Source organism: Ovis canadensis, chromosome 1 (assembly GCF_042477335.2).
Source record: "Ovis canadensis isolate MfBH-ARS-UI-01 breed Bighorn chromosome 1, ARS-UI_OviCan_v2, whole genome shotgun sequence".
Taxonomy (NCBI): Eukaryota; Metazoa; Chordata; class Mammalia; order Artiodactyla; family Bovidae; genus Ovis; species Ovis canadensis.
The window spans coordinates 203,746,586-203,769,485 of record NC_091245.1 but is presented as its reverse complement, the minus strand read 5'-3'; the positions used below and the strand labels follow the sequence as shown (position 1 = coordinate 203,769,485).

The 22,900-nt window shown below is 40.1% G+C and overlaps 1 protein-coding gene across 1 annotated transcript; it reads left to right on the top strand.

The window, feature by feature from the left end:
- Positions 1-3,169: 3,169 nt before the first annotated feature.
- On the top strand, positions 3,170-18,318 carry FETUB (fetuin B). Its single transcript, XM_069558398.1, has 7 exons — positions 3,170-3,778; positions 4,107-4,217; positions 5,719-5,806; positions 8,016-8,185; positions 8,898-8,999; positions 16,649-16,738; positions 17,770-18,318. The coding sequence occupies exons 1-7, from the start codon at positions 3,551-3,553 to the stop codon at positions 18,142-18,144; spliced, it is 1,164 nt and encodes a 387-aa protein (XP_069414499.1). The 5' UTR covers positions 3,170-3,550; the 3' UTR covers positions 18,145-18,318.
- The last annotated feature ends 4,582 nt before the right edge of the window (positions 18,319-22,900 follow it).

Here is a 22,900-nt window from a genome sequence, read left to right as displayed (position 1 = left end):
TCCTCTTAAACCTCAGTTTTCTCATCTCAGAAACTGGATGGTTAGAATCACTAAATTACCACTAAGGGGACTTTTCTGTGAGCCTGTATGCTACCACCAGGTGATTACAGTGTCCCCCAAGTGCATGGCAGTCAATGAAGAAAAGACTATTTTCCACTCAATATTTTTTTGTTTTTTAATTTAAAAAAATGTCTATTTTATTTGGCTGCCTCGGGTCCCAGTCGTGTCATGTGGGATCTTTGGATGAGGCACTCAGACTGTCCAGTAATGCTCAGGCTCAGTTGTTGTGTCTTAGTTGTTCCACAGCATGTGGAACCTTAGCTCCCAGACCAGGGATGGGACCTGGGTCCCCTGCACTGCAAGGCGAATTCCTAACCACTGGACCATGGGGGAAATCCCTTCATTCAACTTTTAAATAAAAATCTAAATTTTATCACAGTAACTAATTACAGTAGTCCTTACTAGTAACGCAAATCATTACATTTTAATGTGAAATTGAAGTTTCAAGTAAACAGAGGTAATAGTAAATGTTTCATGGAGGGATATTTCTTTCAACCCAGCTGGAATACTTTCAGTAAAAAAGTCTTCATACCTCTGACCAGTTTCTTATCAAAAAACCTCACAGATAGCTATTCATATTTACCAGTACAGCAATTCCAAAGCTTATTATTAATAATAAGTATCACAAAAGTCTCTCCTATAGTTGTTAGTATAGGAAATTGCAATATAAATAGGTTTCCTTACCTCAAAGCTTCAGAGAGCCTTTAACATGCTCATGTGTATTGAGACTTTGTAAACTGTGCAGTTACAGAGGCAACAGTTCCTAAACTTATTTCAGCACAGAACACTGAGGACTAGGAGGGGTGAGAGAGGGTGGGTAAATGTGGAAGGGAGCTAGGCAGAGAGAGGGGTGAGGAATGCCTCTCATGGACTAGGTTTCTATGGAATACCTTCTGTGATAGCCTAGTCTAGAAGCTTCCCCTCTCTCGTGACAAACTGTAATGAGTGTATGTGCTTTTCAAATAGAAAGTTCCAATCAGTAGTAACTTCTAAGTAGAACCCCAAAAAGAAGTTAAAAGAGAAAAGTAAGGGTCCAAACCAGTGTATTCCTGTATTCCAGACCACCCTCCCATCATTGATTTTGTTGTTCAGTTGCTCAGTTGTGTCCAGTTCTTTGTGACCCCATGGACTACAGCACACTAGGCTTCCCTGTTCTTCACTATCTCCTGGAGTTTGCCCAAACTCATGTCCATTGAGTGGGTGATGCCGTCCAACCATTTCATCCTTTGTCGCCCCCTTCTCCCCTTGTCCTCAACATCAAGATCTATTCCAATGAGTCAGCTCTTTGCATCAAGTGGCCAAAGTATCTATCTCTTAACAATACTATTAGATTATAATCTCTGAACAAGTTTGCTTGCACACAGCTCCAAAGAAAAAACTTGTGGAATTGGAGTATCATTTGAGAACTATTGATCTGCCATTCACTTTTTTGATATAAATGAAGTCTTCATTTTAAAAAACCTAAATGAGGCTAAATAGAACACTTTTAAAAAATTATTTAGTTTTAATTGAAATATAGTTGATTTACAGTGTTTTACTAGTTTCCAATATAAAGCTAAGTGATTGAGTTAAACATATGTATACATTCTTTTTCATATCCCTTTCCATTATGGTTTATTACAAGATATTGAATATAGTTCCCTATGCGTGGTGGGCTGCCGTCTACGGGGTCACACAGAGTCGGAAACGACTGAAGTGACTTAGCAGCAGCAGCAGCAGCATGTTTATCTCTTTTATATATAGTATCTGTATCTGCCAATTGGAAACTCCTAATTTATCCCTCCCCCACCCCTTTTCCCTTTTGGTAACCATAAGTTTGTTTTCTGCATCTGTGGTATGTTTCTATTTTGTAAAAATGTTCATTTGTGTCATATTTTAAATTTGACATATAAGCAATGTCATATGATATTTGTCTGGCCTACTTTACCTAGTAGCTAATCTCTAAATCCATGCATATTGCTTCAAATGGGATTATTTCATTCTTTTTCTTGGCTGAGTAATATTCCTTCATGGGCCTCCCAGGTGATGCTAGTGGTAAAGAATTCACCTGCCAATGCAGGAGATGAAAGAGAAGCAGGTTCCATCCCTGGGTTGGGAAGATCCCCTGGAGGAGGAAATGACACCCCATTCCAGTGTTCTTGCCTGGAGTATCCCATGGACAGAGGAGCCTGAAAGACTACAGTCCACGGAGTCTCAAAAAGACACAACCGAGCATCTGAGCACAATATTCCATTATAAACACATATATACATATGTGCAAAAGTGTTAGTTGCTCAGTTGTGTCTGACTCTTTGAAACCACATGGACTGTAGACTGCCAGGCTCCTCTATCCATGAGATTCTCCAGACAAGAATACTGGAGTAGGTAGCCATTCCCTTCTCCAGGGGCTCTTCCTGAACTAGGTATGAATCCTGGGTCTCCTGCATTGCAGGCAGATTCTTTACTATCTGAGTCACTAGGGAAGCTTATATATATATATATAATATATATGTGATCTTCTTTATCCATTCATCTGTCAGTAGATACTTAGATTGTTTCCATGTCTTGGCTATTGTAAATAGCACTACTATGAACATTTGGGTGCATGTATCTTTTCGAATTAAGAGTTTTCTCTGGATATATGCCTAGGAGAGGGATTATTGGTGCATATGACAATTCTATATTTAATATTTTAAGGAACCTCAATACTGTTCTCCATAGTGACTGCACCAATTTACATTCCCACCAACAGTGGAGGAGGGTTCCCTTTTTTCCACATCCTACCAGCATTTATTATTTATAAACATTTTAATGATGGCCACTCTGACCAGTGTGAGGTAGTATCTCACTATGATTTTGATTTGTATTTCTCTAACAATTAGCAGTGTTGAGTATCTTTTCATGTGCTTCTTGGCCATGAAACAGAACCCTTTCTAGCCAGATTTAAAATGCTTTGGGAATCTCACCAGAGCTCCATGTATCTGAAGGGCTTAAAGGGCTTAAAGCCCTTTTTCTGATATAACAAGAATGGTGAACCCAGGTTGTGGAGTTTGAAGTCACGGAGCACCATTACCACTGATTCTGGGCTCCAAGCCTGAAATAAAGGTGAGTGTGGCCAGGACATTGACTGGAGGCAAGGTGTTAGGGGTAATGAGAGAGGAGGTGATAGTCTTCCTATTCTGACTCAGCTAGAGCCCTGAACAGAAATCAGAATTCAATACCGATCTCCCAGGAGCCTTGACCCAAGTGTTTGTATTGATTTCTTGGGTAACAGGTACACATGAATGTGAGATTACTCTGGGGTCTAAGGTTATAGATAGTGGCAAATCCCATCCAAAGTACTGACTCAGCGAAATCTACATTTGGAGTTTCAGAGATAAAATAGAACATTGTGCTTCATATCCGGATCACTGGTTTAGATTGCGATTACAAAGCTGCTCAAGTTGGCCTCAAGATCCTACAAACAGCCTCATTCCTGCAGCTCCGCACACTCACCCCTTCTCACCATAGGATGAGTGTGCTCCTACTCCTGGTGCTCTGCACCCTGGCCATGGGCTGCGGGGCTGCCTCTCCACCCCAGCCAGCCGCCAGGCCCTCGCCTCTCCTCTCCCTTGACTGCAACAGCTCCTATGTGCTGGATATCGCAAATGACATCCTGCAGGACATCAACAGGGACCGAAAGGATGGTTACGTGCTGAGCCTCAACCGAGTGAGCGATGCCCGTGAACATAGACAGGAGGTAAGTGGTGGTCCCCGGCGGGGCAGGTGTTTGCACAAGCTGGGGAGGCTGGCCAGGGCATGGGAACGCAGAGACACCTGTTGGCTGTTGCTTTCTGAGTCAGAAACCTGCTGAGTACACGCTGCTCTCCTCTGCTAGGGTGCTACTGTCGCTTAGTAGTATTTGAAACAAGTGCTAATGGTATCCACTCTGAAACGTGTCCCATCATTTACAGGAACACTTCACAAACATCAGAGCCTTTGGCTTTGCCATAAAACAGAGTTTCTTGGCTGGTCATTAGAGGTTTCTGCTTCATGTGGGTTGTGCATTTCTCTTCCCCCTTGCACAGGCTGGTCTGGGATCTCTGTTCTATTTCACACTGGACGTGTTAGAGACTGGCTGCCATGTGCTCAGCAGGACATCATGGAAGAACTGTGGAGTGAGGATCTTTCATGAATCGGTGAGTACTTTCCCCAGGAGCTTGAGGGGGGAAACTAGGTGTCCTCTGTCTACGGGATGAAGATTATTCAACATGTGCCATCTTTAAATGTCCCTCTTTATAATCTCTGGGGCAGGGTGCTTATGTGGTTATTTCAATTTGATAGAAGAAAGAATTTAATCAGACAGGGTTTCTGACGCTCCCACTGGGGTCATGACCTCAGAATAGAAATGTTACCCCCAAACTGTTTTCTGCCTCCAAAACCTTCCTGTAGGCTCTGAGCTAGGCTTAAGTTGAGGGGCAAAGATCTGAGGTATAATGCTCTGGATGTATGTTTAAGGAAAACTAGAAGCAATGGCAGGGGAGCTTTGAAATTTGTTTTAGTTTTCTTTATTTTGTTTTCAAGAGCACTTATATGAGATTTGAGGCTGGGGATAGGGAGGGCTGTGGTATGGGTGCTCTCAGAGGTGCTATGAAAGGATTTCATAGTATCACAGAACCTAAAGGGAGTCAGAATTGATCCTTTTAAAGATGGCCATTGAAGAGGCTTGAAAAGAGCATCATCAGTTTTCATCTATCCTGAGATTATTTTCATTAATTTATATGAAACTTTATATGTGATATAAATGTGATATAAGTATCTAGAAGTGAAGTGTTTGGCAAAGATGTCTTTTTCTAGTCATTTAACCAAACTTGTCAAACTGCACCTACCTGGTTTGGGAAAGCAAAACAGTCTATATACCAGTCTATATACCCTGTTGTGAATTATGTTTGTTAGGCACCAGCTTAATAGACAAAACATATTTGTGCATCACTAGCTGCATTGGAGAAGGAAATGGCAACCCACTCCAGTGTTCTTGCCTGGAGAATCCCAGGGACAGAGGAGCCTGGTGGGCTGCCGTCTATGGGGTCGCACAAAGTCGGACACGACTGAAGAGACTTAGCAGCAGCAGCAGCAGCAGGAGCTGCTATAACACATACACCAAAAAGGATATACCAATTGCAAAATGATAGGACTTGGTTTCCCATTCATGTAAAGTTTAAAATAGAAATCCTTGATGAGGAAGGGGCTTTCCTCCAGGAGTGATTTGGAGACTGGATACTTCCATGCTGTGGCTCCCTAGACTCTGTAGCTTCACCTTGTAGCTTCAGTGGTCACCATGCTCATTGCATCAAGCAGTGGAAAGGGAAAGAGAATGGAGGGCAGATAGTATGTGGGAGGGCTTTACAAGCTAGACCTAAAAGTGGATATACATCCCTTCTGCTCACTTGGCTGTGGTTAGAGCTCATTTACACACAGTCACGTCTAAGCAGGAAGGAGGCTGGGAAGAAGTCAAGCTGTGTCTCAGGTGAAGGTTAAATTGTTTAATGATCAGCTGGCAGATTACTCCACCCAAAAACTATGAAAATTGACCTTGAGTTTCTTGTTCCTTAAAAATGAAATGTCCAGTTTCATTTCAGGGGTATTTTTTAAAGTCTTAGTTCATTCCACTGTGTCATGAAGTGCATTTGTTGGTTCTAGGTTTATGGCCAATGCAAAGCAATATTTTACATTAATAAGGAAAAAAGAATTTTCTATTTACCTGCTTATAATTGTACTCTTCGCCCAGGTAAGAGATCACTTTCATTTTTTTCATTTTAATAACAGATGAAAACAGAGCATTTAACTCTCCTATGCTGTAGTGTATAGGGTTTCTTCCATCCTCACTTCTTATTCATCCCAAAGCCAGGTTCTTTGTATATCCAGCATTTGCACTGCTCCTCTTCCCACAATTAATCTTTCTAAATAACCTGCAAAAGCTCTACTTTGTGTCCTACATCAAATCCTAAATTTTCAGTCTGATGTAAATGGCACAATCTCCATGACTGGTCCTCAGGCTTCCTTTCTAGCTATCTGTGCCTTATTTCACTGACTGTACCGATTCTGCACTCTGTTCACCAGATGACTCACTATTTTCTGAACACACGTCACATTCTCCAATCTCTGCATCCAGTTTGTGTTCCTCCCTCTGCTGAGGATACCCTCCACGGATAACCTCTGCCCTTGGAACTCCTAAGCATTCTTTAAAGATCATTGCCAAGGCTGCTGCTTCTACTGTGTTCTCTATTCAAGAAAACAAAACAGAACAGAAACAAGCAAGAAATAGTGCTTTCCTGTTCTACATCCCTATACAACTTTACCCTAACCACTCATGGAGCACAGACCATGCACTGCCTGGATTTGGGGTCCTCTGTCTTATATCTTGTAGAACATCTTATCCCTTCTTCCTCTCTGCTACAACTCTCCCCCAGTTCCTATCAAGTGGGTGTGTGTATGCGTGTGCGGGTTCAGTCGTGTCAGACTCAGCGACCCCATGGACTATAACTTGCCAGGATCCTCGGTCCATGGAATTTTCCAGACAAGAATATTGGAGCGGGTCACCATTTCCTCCTCCCCCTATCCTCCCCCAAGGTTAAGAGGTCTATAATATCATTGAATAAATGAACAAATACATACATTCATTCTGGGTCCTGAAAAGTGAGCATCCACAGCATGGGAAAATAGGATGGCTACTCATCAAACTATTAAGTGCATGTGACTCCCTTGAGGGATCTCATTCAAGCGCAGATTCTGATTCCTGTAGATCTGGGGTAGAGCCTGAGATTCTGCATTTCTAACAAGGTCTTGGTGATAACAATACCATTGGTTCCTTTGAAGGACAAGGCAACAGAGCTAAACCTTCCTGGTTGTGAAGATGAGACTCACCTAAAATAAATTCGAGGACAACAACTAATAAAACAGATCAAGTCTGAAATGGAAGTCCTAGGTACCAGAGGTATGGGAGGTCAGGCAATGACATGTGCCTGGGAGTGACAAGCTATGGATGTCACTCCCCAACAATATACCCAAATACATCCAAATAAAACCACAGTTGATGAAAGCAATGTGTTTGCTTTGTTAGAACAACTGCTAGACAAGTTTCCTAGTGTGACTTTTACACTAGTTATGCCACCCCCAGCCCCTCCCAGTCACACATTCTAGCGGTATCGTTAGTGTGACTAACCTATTCAGTCATACAGTGATTGGATCAACTTCTGTTTTCCAGCTCAGGCACATTGTCTAGCCAAAGAGGGTGTGTTTCCACCTTCCATACGTCATTCACTCACTCATTCATCCAGCAGGCACTTACTAAGCACCGTCCATGTGTCAGACATTATTTTAGGTGCTGGTGACTAAAAGGTGAATAGAACATGACAGTAAAGAAATCCCAACTCATTCTCTTTATAGAGGCAGCGATGGTGGAAGACAGTGAGGTAACTGGGAAAATGTTTGTAATACCAATACAAGTTGACCCTTGAACAACATGTGTTTGAACTATACATGGATTTTTTTTTTCATGAAATACACACTATAATACTACACTATACTTGGTTGATTGAATCCGTGGGTACAGAACCATGGATACAGAGGGCTCAAAACAAAGTTAAACTGGGATTTTTGACTATGTGGAGGGTCAGCACCCCAACCCTCATGTTGTTCAAGGGTCAACTGTCCTATATTATGTGTTTTTAAACTAAATTTCTAGGGTAAAAAGATTTGTGTAAGGTGAAAAAAATATTGCTTTGTTTCTTTTTAAATCATGCAAGTAATACATGCTCCTTGTAGAACACTCTGCAGAAAGCTAAATTTCTAAATAATGCTTTCCCACTCCGTCCTTGACAGTGCTCACTGGTATCTTTTCTCCTTTTGATCTCTATCTCTGTTGTGATCACGTGATTTACAGAATTATGCATCATTAAGGAGTTTAATTTTAAACTTGCTCTCTTCGGCATTTATAGTTTCTCGAAGAGCGATCATCATGATGTGCCCTGACTGCCCCAGCACCAGCCCCTATGATTTGTCAAACCCCAGGTACATGGAAACTGCTACTGAGTCTCTTGCAAAATACAACAGTAGGAGCCCCTCAAAGCAGTATTCTGTTGTCAAAATCACCAAGACTTTTAGTCAGGTGAGTCTGAAACGTCAGCTACAACAGCATGTCTCATAATTCTTGCCATGGTTATCAAGGCACTCCCTTCGATTAGATCCTAAGAGCCTTTTCCTCATTTCCTACCTTGGTAACCTTGATGCACATTCAATTGTGTCTAGTTTCTGAGTTGGTCTGGGGATTTCCACTAGAATTGTGTGATATGATTTCATTTCATTGCTCTGAAGGCAAGAAGGGTAATGGACTCATGGTCTCCATGGGGTATTCTACTTAGGTTCACTGTTTATTACCACAGTCCCACATCTGGTTGACCACAGACCACTTAGCAAGTCAACTTCTATTCTGTGTTTTAAATACAGGAGTGCATATTGAGTTTTATGGGTTAGAGGAAGTGTTCATTTGTATCTGGATTGTGTTGGTATCTATCATATGGAGAAAAGTTAACTTAAAAACAAATTTACATGGGGAAAAATAAGCTCACCCAAGGGAAGGTTTTTGAGCCCATTTAAATCCTTAAGAAGGGAAGAAAGGTATGGAAAAAGCTACGTTTTCTAAATAACAAAATCATAATACAAGGTTTGGTCATGGTGGGGATTACAGGGACAAAAAGTGAACTTTATTGACAGTGACTCTGGGGATGTGTGGTTTCTATAAACCTAATGTTGTCAAAGCTGAGTCATGGCACCACTTGGGAAGGTTTGATTTTCATTTCTCACCTCTTGTTTCATACTAGTGGGTGTTTGGCCCTGCCTACTTTGTGGAATATTTGATCAAAGAATCACCATGTACGAAGTCACAGGGTAGCAGCTGTGCACTGGAGTCCCCTGACTCTGTGGTGAGTATTGCTGAATATTTTCATAACTCAAGATTTGTGCTCACAGATCATCTATGTGTATTCATAATGTGTAAAATTACACATGATGTGTTATAGTGCACAGGACACTTTCATTCACCTTAAGGAGCAACTGATTAGTTAAAGATGGCCCAGATGCAATAACATTTGATCATAAATGCAGTTTTCATCAACAATGTGGTGCCTTGGCAAAAAATGATCACAGGAGGCTATAAAATATAGATAAATCTCTCAGTGGTTGGTAGTGGCCTCACTTTTAACTGAACAAAACCAGTTACATTTGGAATACATCATGATGTTCCATTCCTTGGACCACTCTTTATTAAGAAGGATGAAATCAAACAGGACTTATTTCAAAGAAAGCAGCCAAGATGGCAAATGTACCACCTTGAAACCATCTGAGGAACACCTGGTAGGAATCTCAATTGGCACAGTGGATTATTGCACAATTAGGCAAAATGCAAGCTGTTTCCCCTCATTATTCACTTAGCTATAATAAAAGTTTTATTAAGATATAATTCACATACCATATACCATAAAATTCACCCTTTTAAGGTGTACAATTCAGTGCTTTTTAGTTTATTCAAAGAGTTGAACCATCATCACTACTATCTAATTTTAGAATATTTTCATCAACCTTCAAAGAAACTCCACATCCATTAGCAGTCATTCCCCTTACATCACTCAGAGGATCTCAGTTCCCCAACCAAGGGTTGACCCAGGCTCATGGCAGTGAAATCACTGAATCCTAACTCCTGGACTTCCAGGGAATCCCCTGTCTATAAGTTATTATGTATATACATGTTTTCATTTCTTTTGGGTATACACCTTGGAGTGGGATTGCTGGGTCATATGAGAATTCTAGGCTTCCCTGGGGGCTCAGACGGTAAAGAATCTGTCTGAAAATCAGGAGACCCCTGTTTGGTCCCTGGGTCTGGAAGATCCCCTGGAGAAGGGAATGGCTACCCACTCCAGTATTCTTGCCTGGAGAACTCCTTGGACAGAGGAGCCTGGTGGGCTAGAGTCCACAGGGTTGCAAAGGGTCAGACATGACTAAGCAACTAATCACACATGCATGAGGATTCTATGTTTAACCTTTTGACTAACAGCAAACTTTTCCAAAGTGACTACACCAATTTAACAATCCCATCAGCAATGTGTGAGGGTTCCAATTTCTCCATGTTTTTGTCAATGCCTATTATTATCTGGGCTTTCCAGGTGGTGCTTGTGGTAAGGAACCCACATGCCAATGCAGGAGATGTAGGAGAAGTGGGTTTGATCCTTGGGTCAGGAAGATCCCCTGGAGGAGGGCATGGCAACCCACTCCATTATTCTTGTCTGCAGAATCCCATGGATAGAGGAGCCTGGCAGGCTACAGTCCCTAGGGTTGCAAAGAGTCAGACATGGCTAAAATGACTTGGCACTCACGCATGCATTACTATTATCTGTCTTTCTTATTATAGATATCTTACTGAGTATGAAGTAGTCTCTCATTTTGGTTATATTTGAATTTTCCTAATGGTTAATGATATTGAGTATCTTTTAATATGCTTTTGGGCTATTTGTATGTATTCTTTGGAGACATATCTATTCAAATCCTCTGTCATTTAAATATTGGATTATTTATCTTTTTATTGTTGAATTGTAAGAATTCTTTACATATTCTGAATATGATTCCCTTATCAGATATATGACTTTCAAATATTTTCTCCCATTATCTGACTTTTCTATACATTTCTGTTCTTGGTGATGTTCTTGGAAGTACAAAAGTTTTTGATTTTAATGAAATCCTGTTTTTTTTTTTCTTTTGTTGAAGGTGCTTTCTGTATCATATCTAAGAATCCATTGTCTAATCTAAGATCACTAAGATTTACTCCTATGTAATCCTCTAAGAGTTTTATAGTTTTAGCTTTAAGTCTCTGACCCATTTTTGAGTTAATTTTTGTATATGGTATGAGTTAGGAGGTTCAAATTCATTCTTCTGCTTGTGAATATCTAGTTGCCCCAGCACTATTTGTTGAAAAGACTATTACTATTGTTTCCCCCATTTAATTGTATTGACATGCATTCTAAAGACCTATTGACTATTAAGGTAAGGGCTTATTTTTGTACCCTCTATTTTATTTCATTGATCTGCATATCTATTCTTGTACCAGTACCACACTATCTCCAACAGTGTAGTTTTGTAGTAAATTTTGAATGGGAAGTGTGAGCCCTCATATTTTGTTTTCTTATTCAATATTGCTTTGAGTATTCTGAATCCCTTGCATTTTTATATGTCAACTTCAGAATCAGCTTGTCAGTTTCTATCTTTAAAAAGCAGAAAATTTGATAGGGATTTCACTGAATCTCTAGACCAAATGTAGAAAGTACTATCCTCTTAAAAATACTAATTTTTCCAGTCCATGAATATGGGAAGTCTTTCCATCTGTTTAGGACTTACATAATTTCTTTAAACAATATTTTGTAGTCTTCAGTGTAAAAAACTTTCACTTTTTCTGTAGAGCTAAGTATTTTATTGTCTTTGATGCTGATATAAGATATTTGACTTTTCCATTTTACTTTTGGATTATTCATAGCAAATATAATAGAAATATAGTTGGTTTTTATATTTTCACCTTGTATCCTGTGACCTTGCTGAACTCGTTTATTATTTCTAACAGTTTTCTAGTAGAGTCCTTAGGATTTTCTATATACAAGATCATGTCTTCTACAAAGAGATATAGTTTACTTCTTCTGTTCCAGTCTGAATGACTTTTAATTCTTACCTAACTTTCCTGACTAGAACTTCCAGTACAATGTTAAATAGAGGTGGGAAGAGCAAACAACCTTATCTTATTTCTGATTTTAGGAGGAAAGCATTCAGCATTTCATTATTGCATATGATGGTAACTGTAGGCTTTTTATAGTTGCTTTTTGTCAAGTTGAGAAAGTTCCCTTCTAGTCCTAGTTTTGTTAGATGTTTTTATTGAAAAACAGTGCTAGAGTTTGCCAAATGTTTTTCCTGTGTTAGTGAGATAATCATTTGGGTTTTTTCTCCTTTAATCTATTAGTATTGTATATACCAATGATTTTTGTATGTTAAAACAACCTTGTGCTTTGGGAATAAGTCACAGTTGATCATGATGTTTAATCCCTCTATATGTTTCTGAATTCAGTTTGCCAGTTTTTAAAGATTTTAAATCTATATTTATAAGAGACATTGGCCTGTAGTTATTCTGTGTTGTCTCTGCCTGATCTTCATATAAGTGTAACATTGGCTTCATAAAATGAGTTGGGAAATTTTCCCTCTTCTGTTTTATTTTGGAAGAATTTGTGAAAGATTGGTGCTCATTCTTCTTTACATATTTGGTAGAATTCACCCATGAAACCATCTGGGCCTGGGCTTTTCTTTGTGGGAAGTTCATTTGACTAATAATTCAATTTCTCTACTTGCTATAAGATTTTATATTTCTTCTTGAGCAAGTTTTGGTAGTTCATATCTTCCTAGGAATTTATCCATTTCATCTAACTTATCTAATTAGACAGCATACAATTGTTTATAGTACTTCATTTTTATTTCTAAAATATTGAAGGTGTTGTACCCTATTTAATTTCAATTTCAGTAGTTTGAGTCTTTTTTTTTTGTCTATATAAAACGTTGTCAATTTTATTAATTCCCCCCCCCCAAAAAAATCAATTTTCAGTCTCAATTATTTTTTTCTTTTACTTTTTCAGATTCTAGTTTATATATTTCCTCTCTATCTTTATTATAACCTTCTTTTTGCTTGCTTTGGGCTTAGTTTACTCTTCTTTTTTCTGGCTTTTTAAAGTAGAAACTTAGGTTATTGATTTACAATCTTTTTTCTCTTTTAACAAAAGCATTTGCATCTATAAATTATCTTCTAAGCAATGATTGAATTGATTCTCACAAGTTATTCACATTATTTTTGTTCCCATCCATCTCAAAATATTTTCTCATTTTCCTTGTGATTCTTCTTTAACCGAATGGTTACTTAGGAGAGTTATTTAATTTCCTCATATTTGTGAAAGTTCCAGTTTCCTTCTTTTATTCATGTCTAATTTCATCCTATTGTGGTTGGAGAAAGTACTCTGTGTGATCTCAATTCTTTTAAATTCACTGAAACTTGTTTTATCGTTTAACCTAAGGTATATCCTAGAGAAATTTCCATGTACACTTGAGAAGAATGTATTCTGCAATTGCTGGGTAAAACATTCTGTAGTTGTCTGTTAGGTTTAGTTTGTTTATAGTGTTATTCAAGACTTCTGTTTCTTTGTTGATGTTCTGCATACTTGTTTTATTCATTACTGAAAGTGAGGTTTCCAACTATTATTGTTGAATTACCTATGGCTTCCTTGAATTCTGTCAGGCTTTGCTTATGTACTTTGGGGATCTGTTGTGAAGAGCACAGATATTTATAGTTGTGTCTTTCTAATAAATTCAGCCTTTTATCATTATAAAATGTTTTTCTTTGTCTCTAGTAACAATTTTTGTCTTAAAATCAATTTTGTCTGATATTTGTACAGTCATTCCCAACTCTTTTTGATTACTGCTTGCATTGTAAAACTTTGTCCATCTTTTAACTTTCAACCTGTTTGTGTCTTTGAATCTGAACTATGTCTCTCAAAAGCCTTTTATAGGGACCTCTTTGGTGGCCCAGTGGCTAAGACTCTGTGCTCTCAATGCAGAGGGTTGTGGTTTGACTCCTGGTCAGGGAACTAGATCTCACATGCTGCAACCAAGACCCTATGAAGCCAAATAAATAAATTTTTTTAAGACTTTTATAACCAGTCAATTGAATATTAAAAAATAATTGGGAAAACATCTTCATCATCTTCTGTGGAATCTCCCTGTCTCACTTTTTGATACCATCTTGAGCAGATCACATAGTTTTCTAGTTTCTAGTTCTTATTACTAGTTTCAGTATTAAGAATGATTTCACTTAGATTATTAAGATTCACTTTTAGTTATTAAAAAATTCCTTTTAGTCAATTCTAAATCAAAACTTCTATCTCATATCCAATTCAAAGCGTTTTCCTCTCTGAGGCTCAAGCCTGACCTTGAGCTTAGGACCTGCTGTGAAGAAGGAGTCAAGGCCTGTCCTTTTGTTCTTTTTACCCCTCCTGCAATCTTTTATTTAGTTGTGGCTCTTCTGAGTTTCAAGAAGAATAAGAGAGGATTAGAGAAAAGAGTCTAAAGTCTTTTCACATTCAGTTTAGTTTAGTTCAGTTGGTCAATCGTGTCCGACTCTTCGTGACCCCATGAACCTCAGCGTGCCAGGCCTCCCTGTCCATTACCAACTCCTGGAGTTCACCCAAACTCATGTCCATCGAGTTGGTGACACCATCCAACCACCTCATCCTCTGCCCTCCCCTTCTCCTCCTGCCCGCTATTTTTCTCAGCATCAGGGTCTTTTCAAATGAGTCAGCTCTTCGCATCAGGTGGCCAAAGTATTGGAGTTTCAGCCTCAGCATCAGTCCTTCCAATGAATACAGAGGACTGATCTCATTTAGGATCAACTGGTTGGATCTCCTTGTAGTCCAAGGGACTCTCTGGAGTCTTCTCCAACACCGCAGTTCAAAAGCATCAATTCTTTGGCACTCAGCTTTCCTTATAGTCCAACTCTCACATCCATGCATGACTACTGGAAAAACCATAGCCTTGACTAGACAGACCTTTGTTGGCAAAGTAATGTCTCTGCTTTTGAAAATGCTATCTAGGTTGGTCCTAACTTTCCTTCCAAGGAGTAAGCATCTTTTAATTTCATGGCTGCAGTCACCATCTGCAGTGATTTTGGAGCCCAAAAAAATAAAGTCTGAGACTGTTTCCACTGTTTCTCCATCTATTTGCCATGAAGTGATGAGACCAGATGCCATAATCTTCGTTTTCTGAATGTTGAGCTTTAAGCCAACTTTTTTACTCTCCTCTTTCACTTTCATCAAGAGGCTTTTTAGTTCCTCTTCACTTTCTGCCATAAGGGTGGTGTCATCTGCATATCTGAGGTTATTGATATTTCTCCCGGCAATCTTGATTCCAGCTTGTGCTTCTTCCAGCCCAGCGTTTCTCATGATGTACTCTGCATATAAGTTAAATAAGCAGGGTGACAATATGCAGCCTTGATGTACTCCTTTTCCTATTGGAACCAGTCTGTTGTTCCATGTCCAGTTCTAACTGTTGTTTCCTGACCTGCATATAGGTTTCTCAAGAGGCAGGTTAGGTGGTCTGGTATTCCCATCTCTTTCAGAATTTTCCATATTTTATTGTGATCCACACAGTCAAAGGCTTTGGCATAGTCAATCAAGCAGAAGTAGATGTTTTTCTGGAACTCTCTTGCTTTTTCCATGATCCAGTGGATGTTGGCAATTTGATCTCTGGTTCCTCTTTTCACATTACTGGACCTGTAGTTGTAGTTTTCTCTTGCTTTGCATTGGCCCTCTGTTTACACTTGAAAAAGTACATGCTCTATGAGTCTAAAATTTATCTTCTAAGAATGTACCCTAAGGATATGTGAAAATGTTTAAACACAACAATTTAGATTTAATCCACTGTCTTACAAAAGAGAACTTGTTAAATAACACAGAGGAATATTAGGTAGCCATTATAAAGAAAATCATGAAAAACTATGCAGTATCATAAAAAGGATTTTCATTATACATATTAAATGACAAAAGAGAGTTATAAAATATTATGTACGGTATAATTCTATTTTTCTAGAAGAAAAAGTGTGTATTCATTGGGAAAAATGTAAGAAGAAAAGAAATTAAATCACTGTAGGAAATGGATATCTTTCATGCATCTTTTCATTTTCTTCTTATTTATCCTATTCTAAATAACTATTACATTTATAATAAGAAAATAAACATTTTATTTTTAAATAAAGTTTAAGGAGCTGAGAGTAGTCTTGTCTGAGAAGCAAAAACTCAGGGGAAACCTACATAAAGGGCTGCTGCATGAGAGATGAAAGCGATTTTTCTAGCTGATGCAAGGATAGAAGTATGGCCGAGAAAGAGATCCGGATTTCTGTGTCTGTCCTATAGACATAGGTTTCTGCTCAATACAAAGAGTTTTCCAATAGAGTTCGTTTCTCAAGAAATCCTGAGTTTCTCTCGTTGGAGGCAATTTAGCCTAGTCTGGGTGATTGATTGGTAGGGATGATCTTAAGAGTTGGCTTGTGCTCAGTCCTCAGTTGTGTTTGACTCTTTGTGACTCATGGATTGTAGCCTGCCAGGCTCCTCTGTCCACAGATTATCCCAGCAAAGGTATTGAAGTGGGTTGCCATTTCTTCCTCCAAAAGAATTGGCTCAGATCCTTGTGGCTAAGTCTGTAAAGAATCTGCCTGCAATGAAGGAGACAGAGATTCAACCCTGGTCCAGGAAGATCAAGTGGAGAAGGAAACGGCAACTGACTTCAGTATTCTTGCCTGGAAAATCCCATGGACCAAGGATCCTGACAGGCTACAGTCCATGGAGTCACAAAAGTTGGACGTGACTTAGTGACTACACCACCACCACCACCACCTATTACATGGCAGCATAAAAGTGTTGATTGGCTGTGTGTCTAAGCAAAAATGAAGTTGATTCCACTTATGATCATATGTGCACATATAATACTGTATTTTCTTTTTCTTTAGCCTGTTGGTATTTGCCATGGTTCTCTGAGTCAATCACAAGGAAACCCGGGCAAGACGATCTCCGTAACTTGCTCCTTCTTTAATTCACAGGTATTTTTTAGTCAAGTTGTTTGTCTTTCTGTGAATAAAAGAGCAGATGATCTATATTTAATTGCTTCTGCCCTACATTCTCCTTTTATTTTCCTGAAATCCATGATCACCACTTTATTCAGGATGCCCTAAGGCCACATCCACAAGGTAGCTGACTGAAGATCTACTACACTTTCTTTTAGTTACAGCATGTTCCCTACAGCATAAGTAAGACTCATTTAGCTTGAATGGCTCAGCCCTCTGTGACATTAAATTCAGTGTCCCAAAGAGTCTTATCCTGAACCATAGGTAGAAGTTCTTCCCAGGGAGATACTGAATCCCTTTTTGCAAGTATTTGTTAAGCACTTACCATGAGGCAGCCTGGTATATATGAGAGGTGGCTAAGACAGGCCACCTGGGTTCCAATCCTATTCTGCCTCCTACAAGCTATGTGGACATGGAAAAGTTCCTACCTCACTGAGTCCTGGATGCCTTCTCTGTAGAATGGGATTGCAACACCTAGCTTCTTCAGATCCCCATGAGACATAGGTCAGAGGATCTGATTGAAGGGGACTGCTCTCGGCCTGGCACAGAATAAAGCAATCAGTAAAGGTGGCTTCCGCCACCACTACTAGGAGTGGGGAGGCAGCTTATTAGGGACTTTGAACAAGCCATCTTATCTCTCTGGATCATTGTTCAGCTCCAAAATTTGTGAAACTTACAGTCTAGTTTCCAAAGGCTTTGGTTTCCCCTAGCCCTTACCTGTTCTGATTTTTAACCCTTTATTTATTTAACATTTTTGGAGGCCACATGGCTTGTAGAATCTTAGTTCCCCAACCAGAAGTTGAACCCTGGCCCATGGCAAGTGAAAGCCCAGAGTCTTAACAACTAGATGTCAGGGAATTCCCTTTATCCCTTTTATCAGAGGCCCATCTAGCTAATCTCCTTTTGAGAATTCCATCAGAAAGGTACCAAACAGCATAATCTAGTACCAGGCATAGCAGGGACTTTCCTGGAGGACATTCCCTTATTTGAAAGCATTCTCTTTTCAGGCTCCCACCCCTAGAGGTGAAAACGCTGCTGTAAACCAGAGACCTGCAAACCCCTCCAAGGCAGAAGAGCCCCAACAGCAAAACACAGCTTCCACCAACTCACCCGCCAAAGCTGTGCTCAAAGGGTCTGTCCAGTACCTTCCTGACTGGGATAAGAAGAGTGAAGGTTCCCAGGAAAAGGACCCTGTTGAGACCTTCCCTGTGCAGCTGGATCTAACCACCAATCCCCAAGGAGAACCCCTGGATGTCTCCTTCCTCTTCCTGGAGCCCATGGAGGTGAAGCTGGTTGTCCTGCCCTTCCCCTCAAAAGAAAAGCGCTCTGCTGAGTGTCCAGGACCAGCTCAGAAGGACAACCCTCTTATTCTCCCACCATGAGAACCATATAGAGGATTCCTGGGGAAGTACTGTCCTGCAGGAGACGTGAGGTGGTGGGGAAAAGGGGACAGAAAAACAGTTCGAACAGAGCAGGCTAATAAAGTAAGTTTTTGGGACTCCTCTTGGTCTCATGTTGGCCAGAAATGGAAATAAAGCTCAACTGTTCACTTTGCACACTGGGCTACCCCCTTCCTAAACCATCCAAGGCCTCATGCCATGCATAGATGCTTCTCTCTTTGTAATGACTTCTTGATTTTAGCCAAGTGTCTCTGATGTAGGGCCTTACAGGTATCTTCATCATTCTGATGTTGACCTAAAACAAATAGACTGAAGATATTTCTCCAGCAAAGATGATTCAAGGGACAGTAGAGGATTGCGATTTGGGATCTGCAACTGTGGAGAGCCACACCAAATCCCCAAACAGCAAGAGAAGGAGAAAGCCTTCATAGAGAGGAAAATGAAGTTGGGAGGGCCACACTAAACAAAAAGTCCATGGTTTTTCCTTGGCTGAGTTGTTGCCAGGAAGGGAAAGTCTTTCTTTTTCCTCTTGGGCTGTGCTGTTTTCATAGGTGAGAGCTCCTCCTTCTGGCTCCCAACTCTATTTAATTGAGGTTTCTGGTTTATTATTTTTTTTTACATTTCTCCCCTTTTGATCAAGATCTTTCTCTGAAAATACCATTGATCAAGAGTCAGGTTTTCTGACTTTCATGGCTTTTTGTCATTCAGTGTCAGGAAGGAGCTCTCCTGAGTGTAGTGTCTCAGATTAGAGGGAAAGTACAAAGATTACAAACCTATTTAGGTTGCATTTAAATGACATAAAAGGGTAGGGAACTCTCAGGTCCTTTCATCTAAAGTTAATATTTTGTCAAGATCCTAGACATTGGAGATCATCTGAAGCATTATATCATCAAAATTCTGTTAACAAACTTCCAACAGGCCTGGTCTGAGTATCTTTGGAAAGTTGTCTCATCAGACATCATTTGCTTCCGTTCTGGGAAATCTTTACTCTCAGGTCACCAGATGATGGGCAGGTCCAATTAGGGTTTGGCAGTTTCATTAGATGTGTCATGTTAATCCAAGAGTCTTTTCTTTGGGGTTTGGTGGCACAAGAGCTGGTTAGCAGTACCTGATAGAGGCCTTTCCATAAGGTTGAAGGATAGTTCCTTCGATGACGTCTTTTCAAACCAAACAAAATCTCCAGCAAGGTATGATATTTAAGGTTTTTTTTTTTTTCCTAAGGGCACAGTGTGAAAAGATTGCTTTACCGAAACATGGATATTTTTAATAGAAACAGTTAGCCCTTTGCAGTATTGGAATATCTCTCCTTTATCAGCTGTGGGTGCAAAGAGGCAGGAGCCAAGTGCATTGGGTGTCCTGTGACCATCTCAAAGGGTGCGAATTTTGAGTTCCAAAAGGGGCAGATCTGAGATCTAGAGGGACCAATAGCAATGCTTTTGGTCGAGGTAGTTGGAGGGCTTCTACAGATTTGTCCAAATGAGTCTTAACGATGTTTTCAAGCCAGAGGATTGAGGGTGGTGAGCACAATGACAGTGTAAATGCGACCAAACAGCACATATTTATCAAAACGCCTGGCAAGTAAACTGTGTTCCTCGATCACTCTGAAGTTTAAGAGGAGCTCCCCAGATAGGGAGAATCTTTCGTAGGAGGACTTTAGCCGCAGAAGAGGCAGTAGCCAGTCTGCAAGGGAAGGCTTCAGTTTGGTGTGAAAACATGCAAACTATGACTGAAATATTCTTATATCCATTGGATGGAGCAAGCTGCCTGAAACCCAGTGTTGGTTCATGAAGTTATTTTGTAAGGATACCAATGGTTTAATGCACGTACAGTGGTGAGAAGTGCGAATTTTAGAGTTGCCAGTAGAACTGGGCTGTTATTTGGTCTACACTAGAGATTTCTCTTTCTACCAAACCGACAGTTGCTGAAAAATCTTGTTTTTTGTTTTTCTGAGGCCAGTTTTGGGGCCTCTGTAGCTAGTTTTTCTAAATTATCACTTGAGAAATATCCCTTTGGACCATGACAGGGGTTTGGCTGCTGTTGGTCCCTTTAAGGGCAGCACTCCTTGCAGAAATCTCAAAAAGGTGAATTTCTCTTAGAAAGTCAGGTTTAGAATGCCCCAGGGATCTTAATAATAGCTAAAGCAATAGGTTAAAGCAGTTCTTTTAATAATTCCTAAACATAGGAGCCATTAAAACATTTTATTTCCAGAGAAGTAAGGAAGCTGCATTTTCCCCCATGAGATTCTAAAATCATGAGCTACTCTGAAAGTATAGCTACCATCAATATAAATAATGGCAGTTTTGTCCTTGGCTTAAGAACAAGCCTGTGTAAGAGCATATAATTCAGCCTGTTAGGCCAAAGTAGCCTTAGGTAAAGATGCTGCCTCAACCCCATGGAAAGGAGAACAAAAGGTATTCCCAGGACAATATTTGCCATTGTCACCTTCAAATAAAACCCATCAGCGAACCGTGAGAAACTAGTGTTCCCAGTGGAATTTCCCACAGGTCTTTAGAGGGATCAGCTTTATCAGCATTAAGCACTCCCAAAGGACTTCGTCAGTGAGGGCAGAACCATAGCCAGGTTAAGGCTATTACAACATAAAAGAGTTATGTGAGCAACAGTTAACAAAAGGACTTCGTAAGAGGTGAGGTGACTGGCTGAGAAATGTTGAGCATGATAAGAGTTCAGGAGGCTTCCAACTGTGTGAAGTACAAAAACAAGGATCCCAGACAATTTTCTCAGTGGCCTTAACTAAAAGGGCAGTGGTTGTAATCGCTCTAAGGCAAGGGAGGTGTCCCACTGCCACAGGATCCAGCTGCTGGCCACAATACCCTGCGAGTTGAAGGTGGTCCCTGTGTTTTTGGTGAGTCCCCTAAGGCATTCCCCTCCTCTTCACATACAAAAAGGCAAAGGGGAATCTGATCATTGGGATGCCTGAAGTCAAGTGAGAGTTCATCAGACTCTCCTTTAAGGCCTTGAAGACTGTGTTGTCAGTTCTTCCCACAAAACTGCAACCTTTATTGTTGAATAAAACATAGAGGTTTGGCCATAAGAAAGAAATTTGGAATCTAATTTCATTAATAACCAACTAGCCTGAGAAAACCTTACAGCTGTGCTTAGTTTTAGGTCTGATAGGACTTAGGACACTGTGAGGTCTTTTCTGGATCTCAGTATAGACCTTGTTCTGTTATCAGATGCTCTAAATATCAAACCTGGTTTTGGACAAACTACAATTTTTCCTTGACAACCTTAAGTCCCTTTAAGGCTAAAAGTTTTAGCAAGTGGATGCTGTCTTCCTGTGAAAAGGCTTAAGAAAGACAGCAAAGAAGAAAAGGATCCACCTGTTAACAAAGTAAAACCCCTAGGGAACTTTCTATCATCCCGATCAGCCTTCAGCCCAGGGAATTCCCTGGCAGTTGCTGGTTAGGACTCTGCGCTTTCACTGCCAAGGGCAAGGATTCAATCCCTGGTCAGGGAATTGAGATCCCACAAGCCCCATGGCATGGCCAAAAATCAAAATAAAGAAAGAATATTTTAGATCAGGCTTCAGAAAACTGTCAGTATAACCCTGAGACATTGCTTTCCAGGTGAAATTTTTTCTTCCCAAGTAAAGACAAAAAGGTACTGGCTAGCTTCATTAACTAGAATACTGAAGAATGCACTGCATAAATCAATTACAGTAAAAAAAAATTTACTTCCAGTGAGAATGGATGTTAGTAAGGTATGAGGGTTAACAATGTTGCTTATTGCTCAGAGTTCCTGGACAAATCTCAACACTTGGTCCTTAGATTTTCTTACCGGTAATATGGGAAGTATGCAGGAGCTATTAATGTACAAGGGAAAATGAGGCCTTGAGCCTTGTAATCTTCTATTATGGGCTTTATGCCTTGAAGGGTTTCTTTACAAATAGGGTATTGATTAATTCTGGGAAGAAGTTTTGAGGGATCTGCTTGAATCTTGATGGGAAGTATACTATGGATTGTGCGCATAAGGAAAGTGGTAGCTGATTCAATAGAGACAAATGATCAGTGTTTCCAGAATCTGCTCTACTGCTGTCAGAGATGGAACAAATAAAAGATCAAAAGATCATTTAATTCACCTCATGGGTCACTTTGATGATGACTGTCAGTTTTCTAGAATTATGCCCCCCTTTTTGGAGAGAGACATTCCAGTATACTTCTCTAAGGAGCCTCTGATAAATTAATGAAGGCAGAGGACAGGGAAGCCTGGAGTAGTGCAGTCTATGGGGTCATAAAGAGTCAGACACAACTGAGTGACTGAAATGACTGAGAGGAACTAATGGGAAAGTGTGGATATCTCTCAAAAGGCCTAAACAAAAGGGAATGAGTTCAGAGTTCAGACACAGGAACCTCTTGAGGCTCGCTGGGGTGCCCCACTGTCTGAACTGTTTTAGTGCTTCAAGGAAAGTCCTGTCTATAGCTTTGGGTTGAGTACAAGAGTATATTCTAGAGGAAATCAACCCCAGAAACTCATTGGAAGGACTGATGCTGAAGCTCCGATACTTTGGTCACCTGATGAAAAGAGCCAACTCATTATAAAAGACTCTGATGCTAGAAAAGATTCAGGACAGGAGAAGTGGGTGACAGAGGATAAGATGTTTAGATAGCATCACGGACTCAAAGGACATGAGTCTGAGCAAACTCCAGTAGATAGTGAAGGACCGGAGAGTCTGGCATGTTATAGTCCATGGGATTGCAAAGAGTTGGACACGAATTAG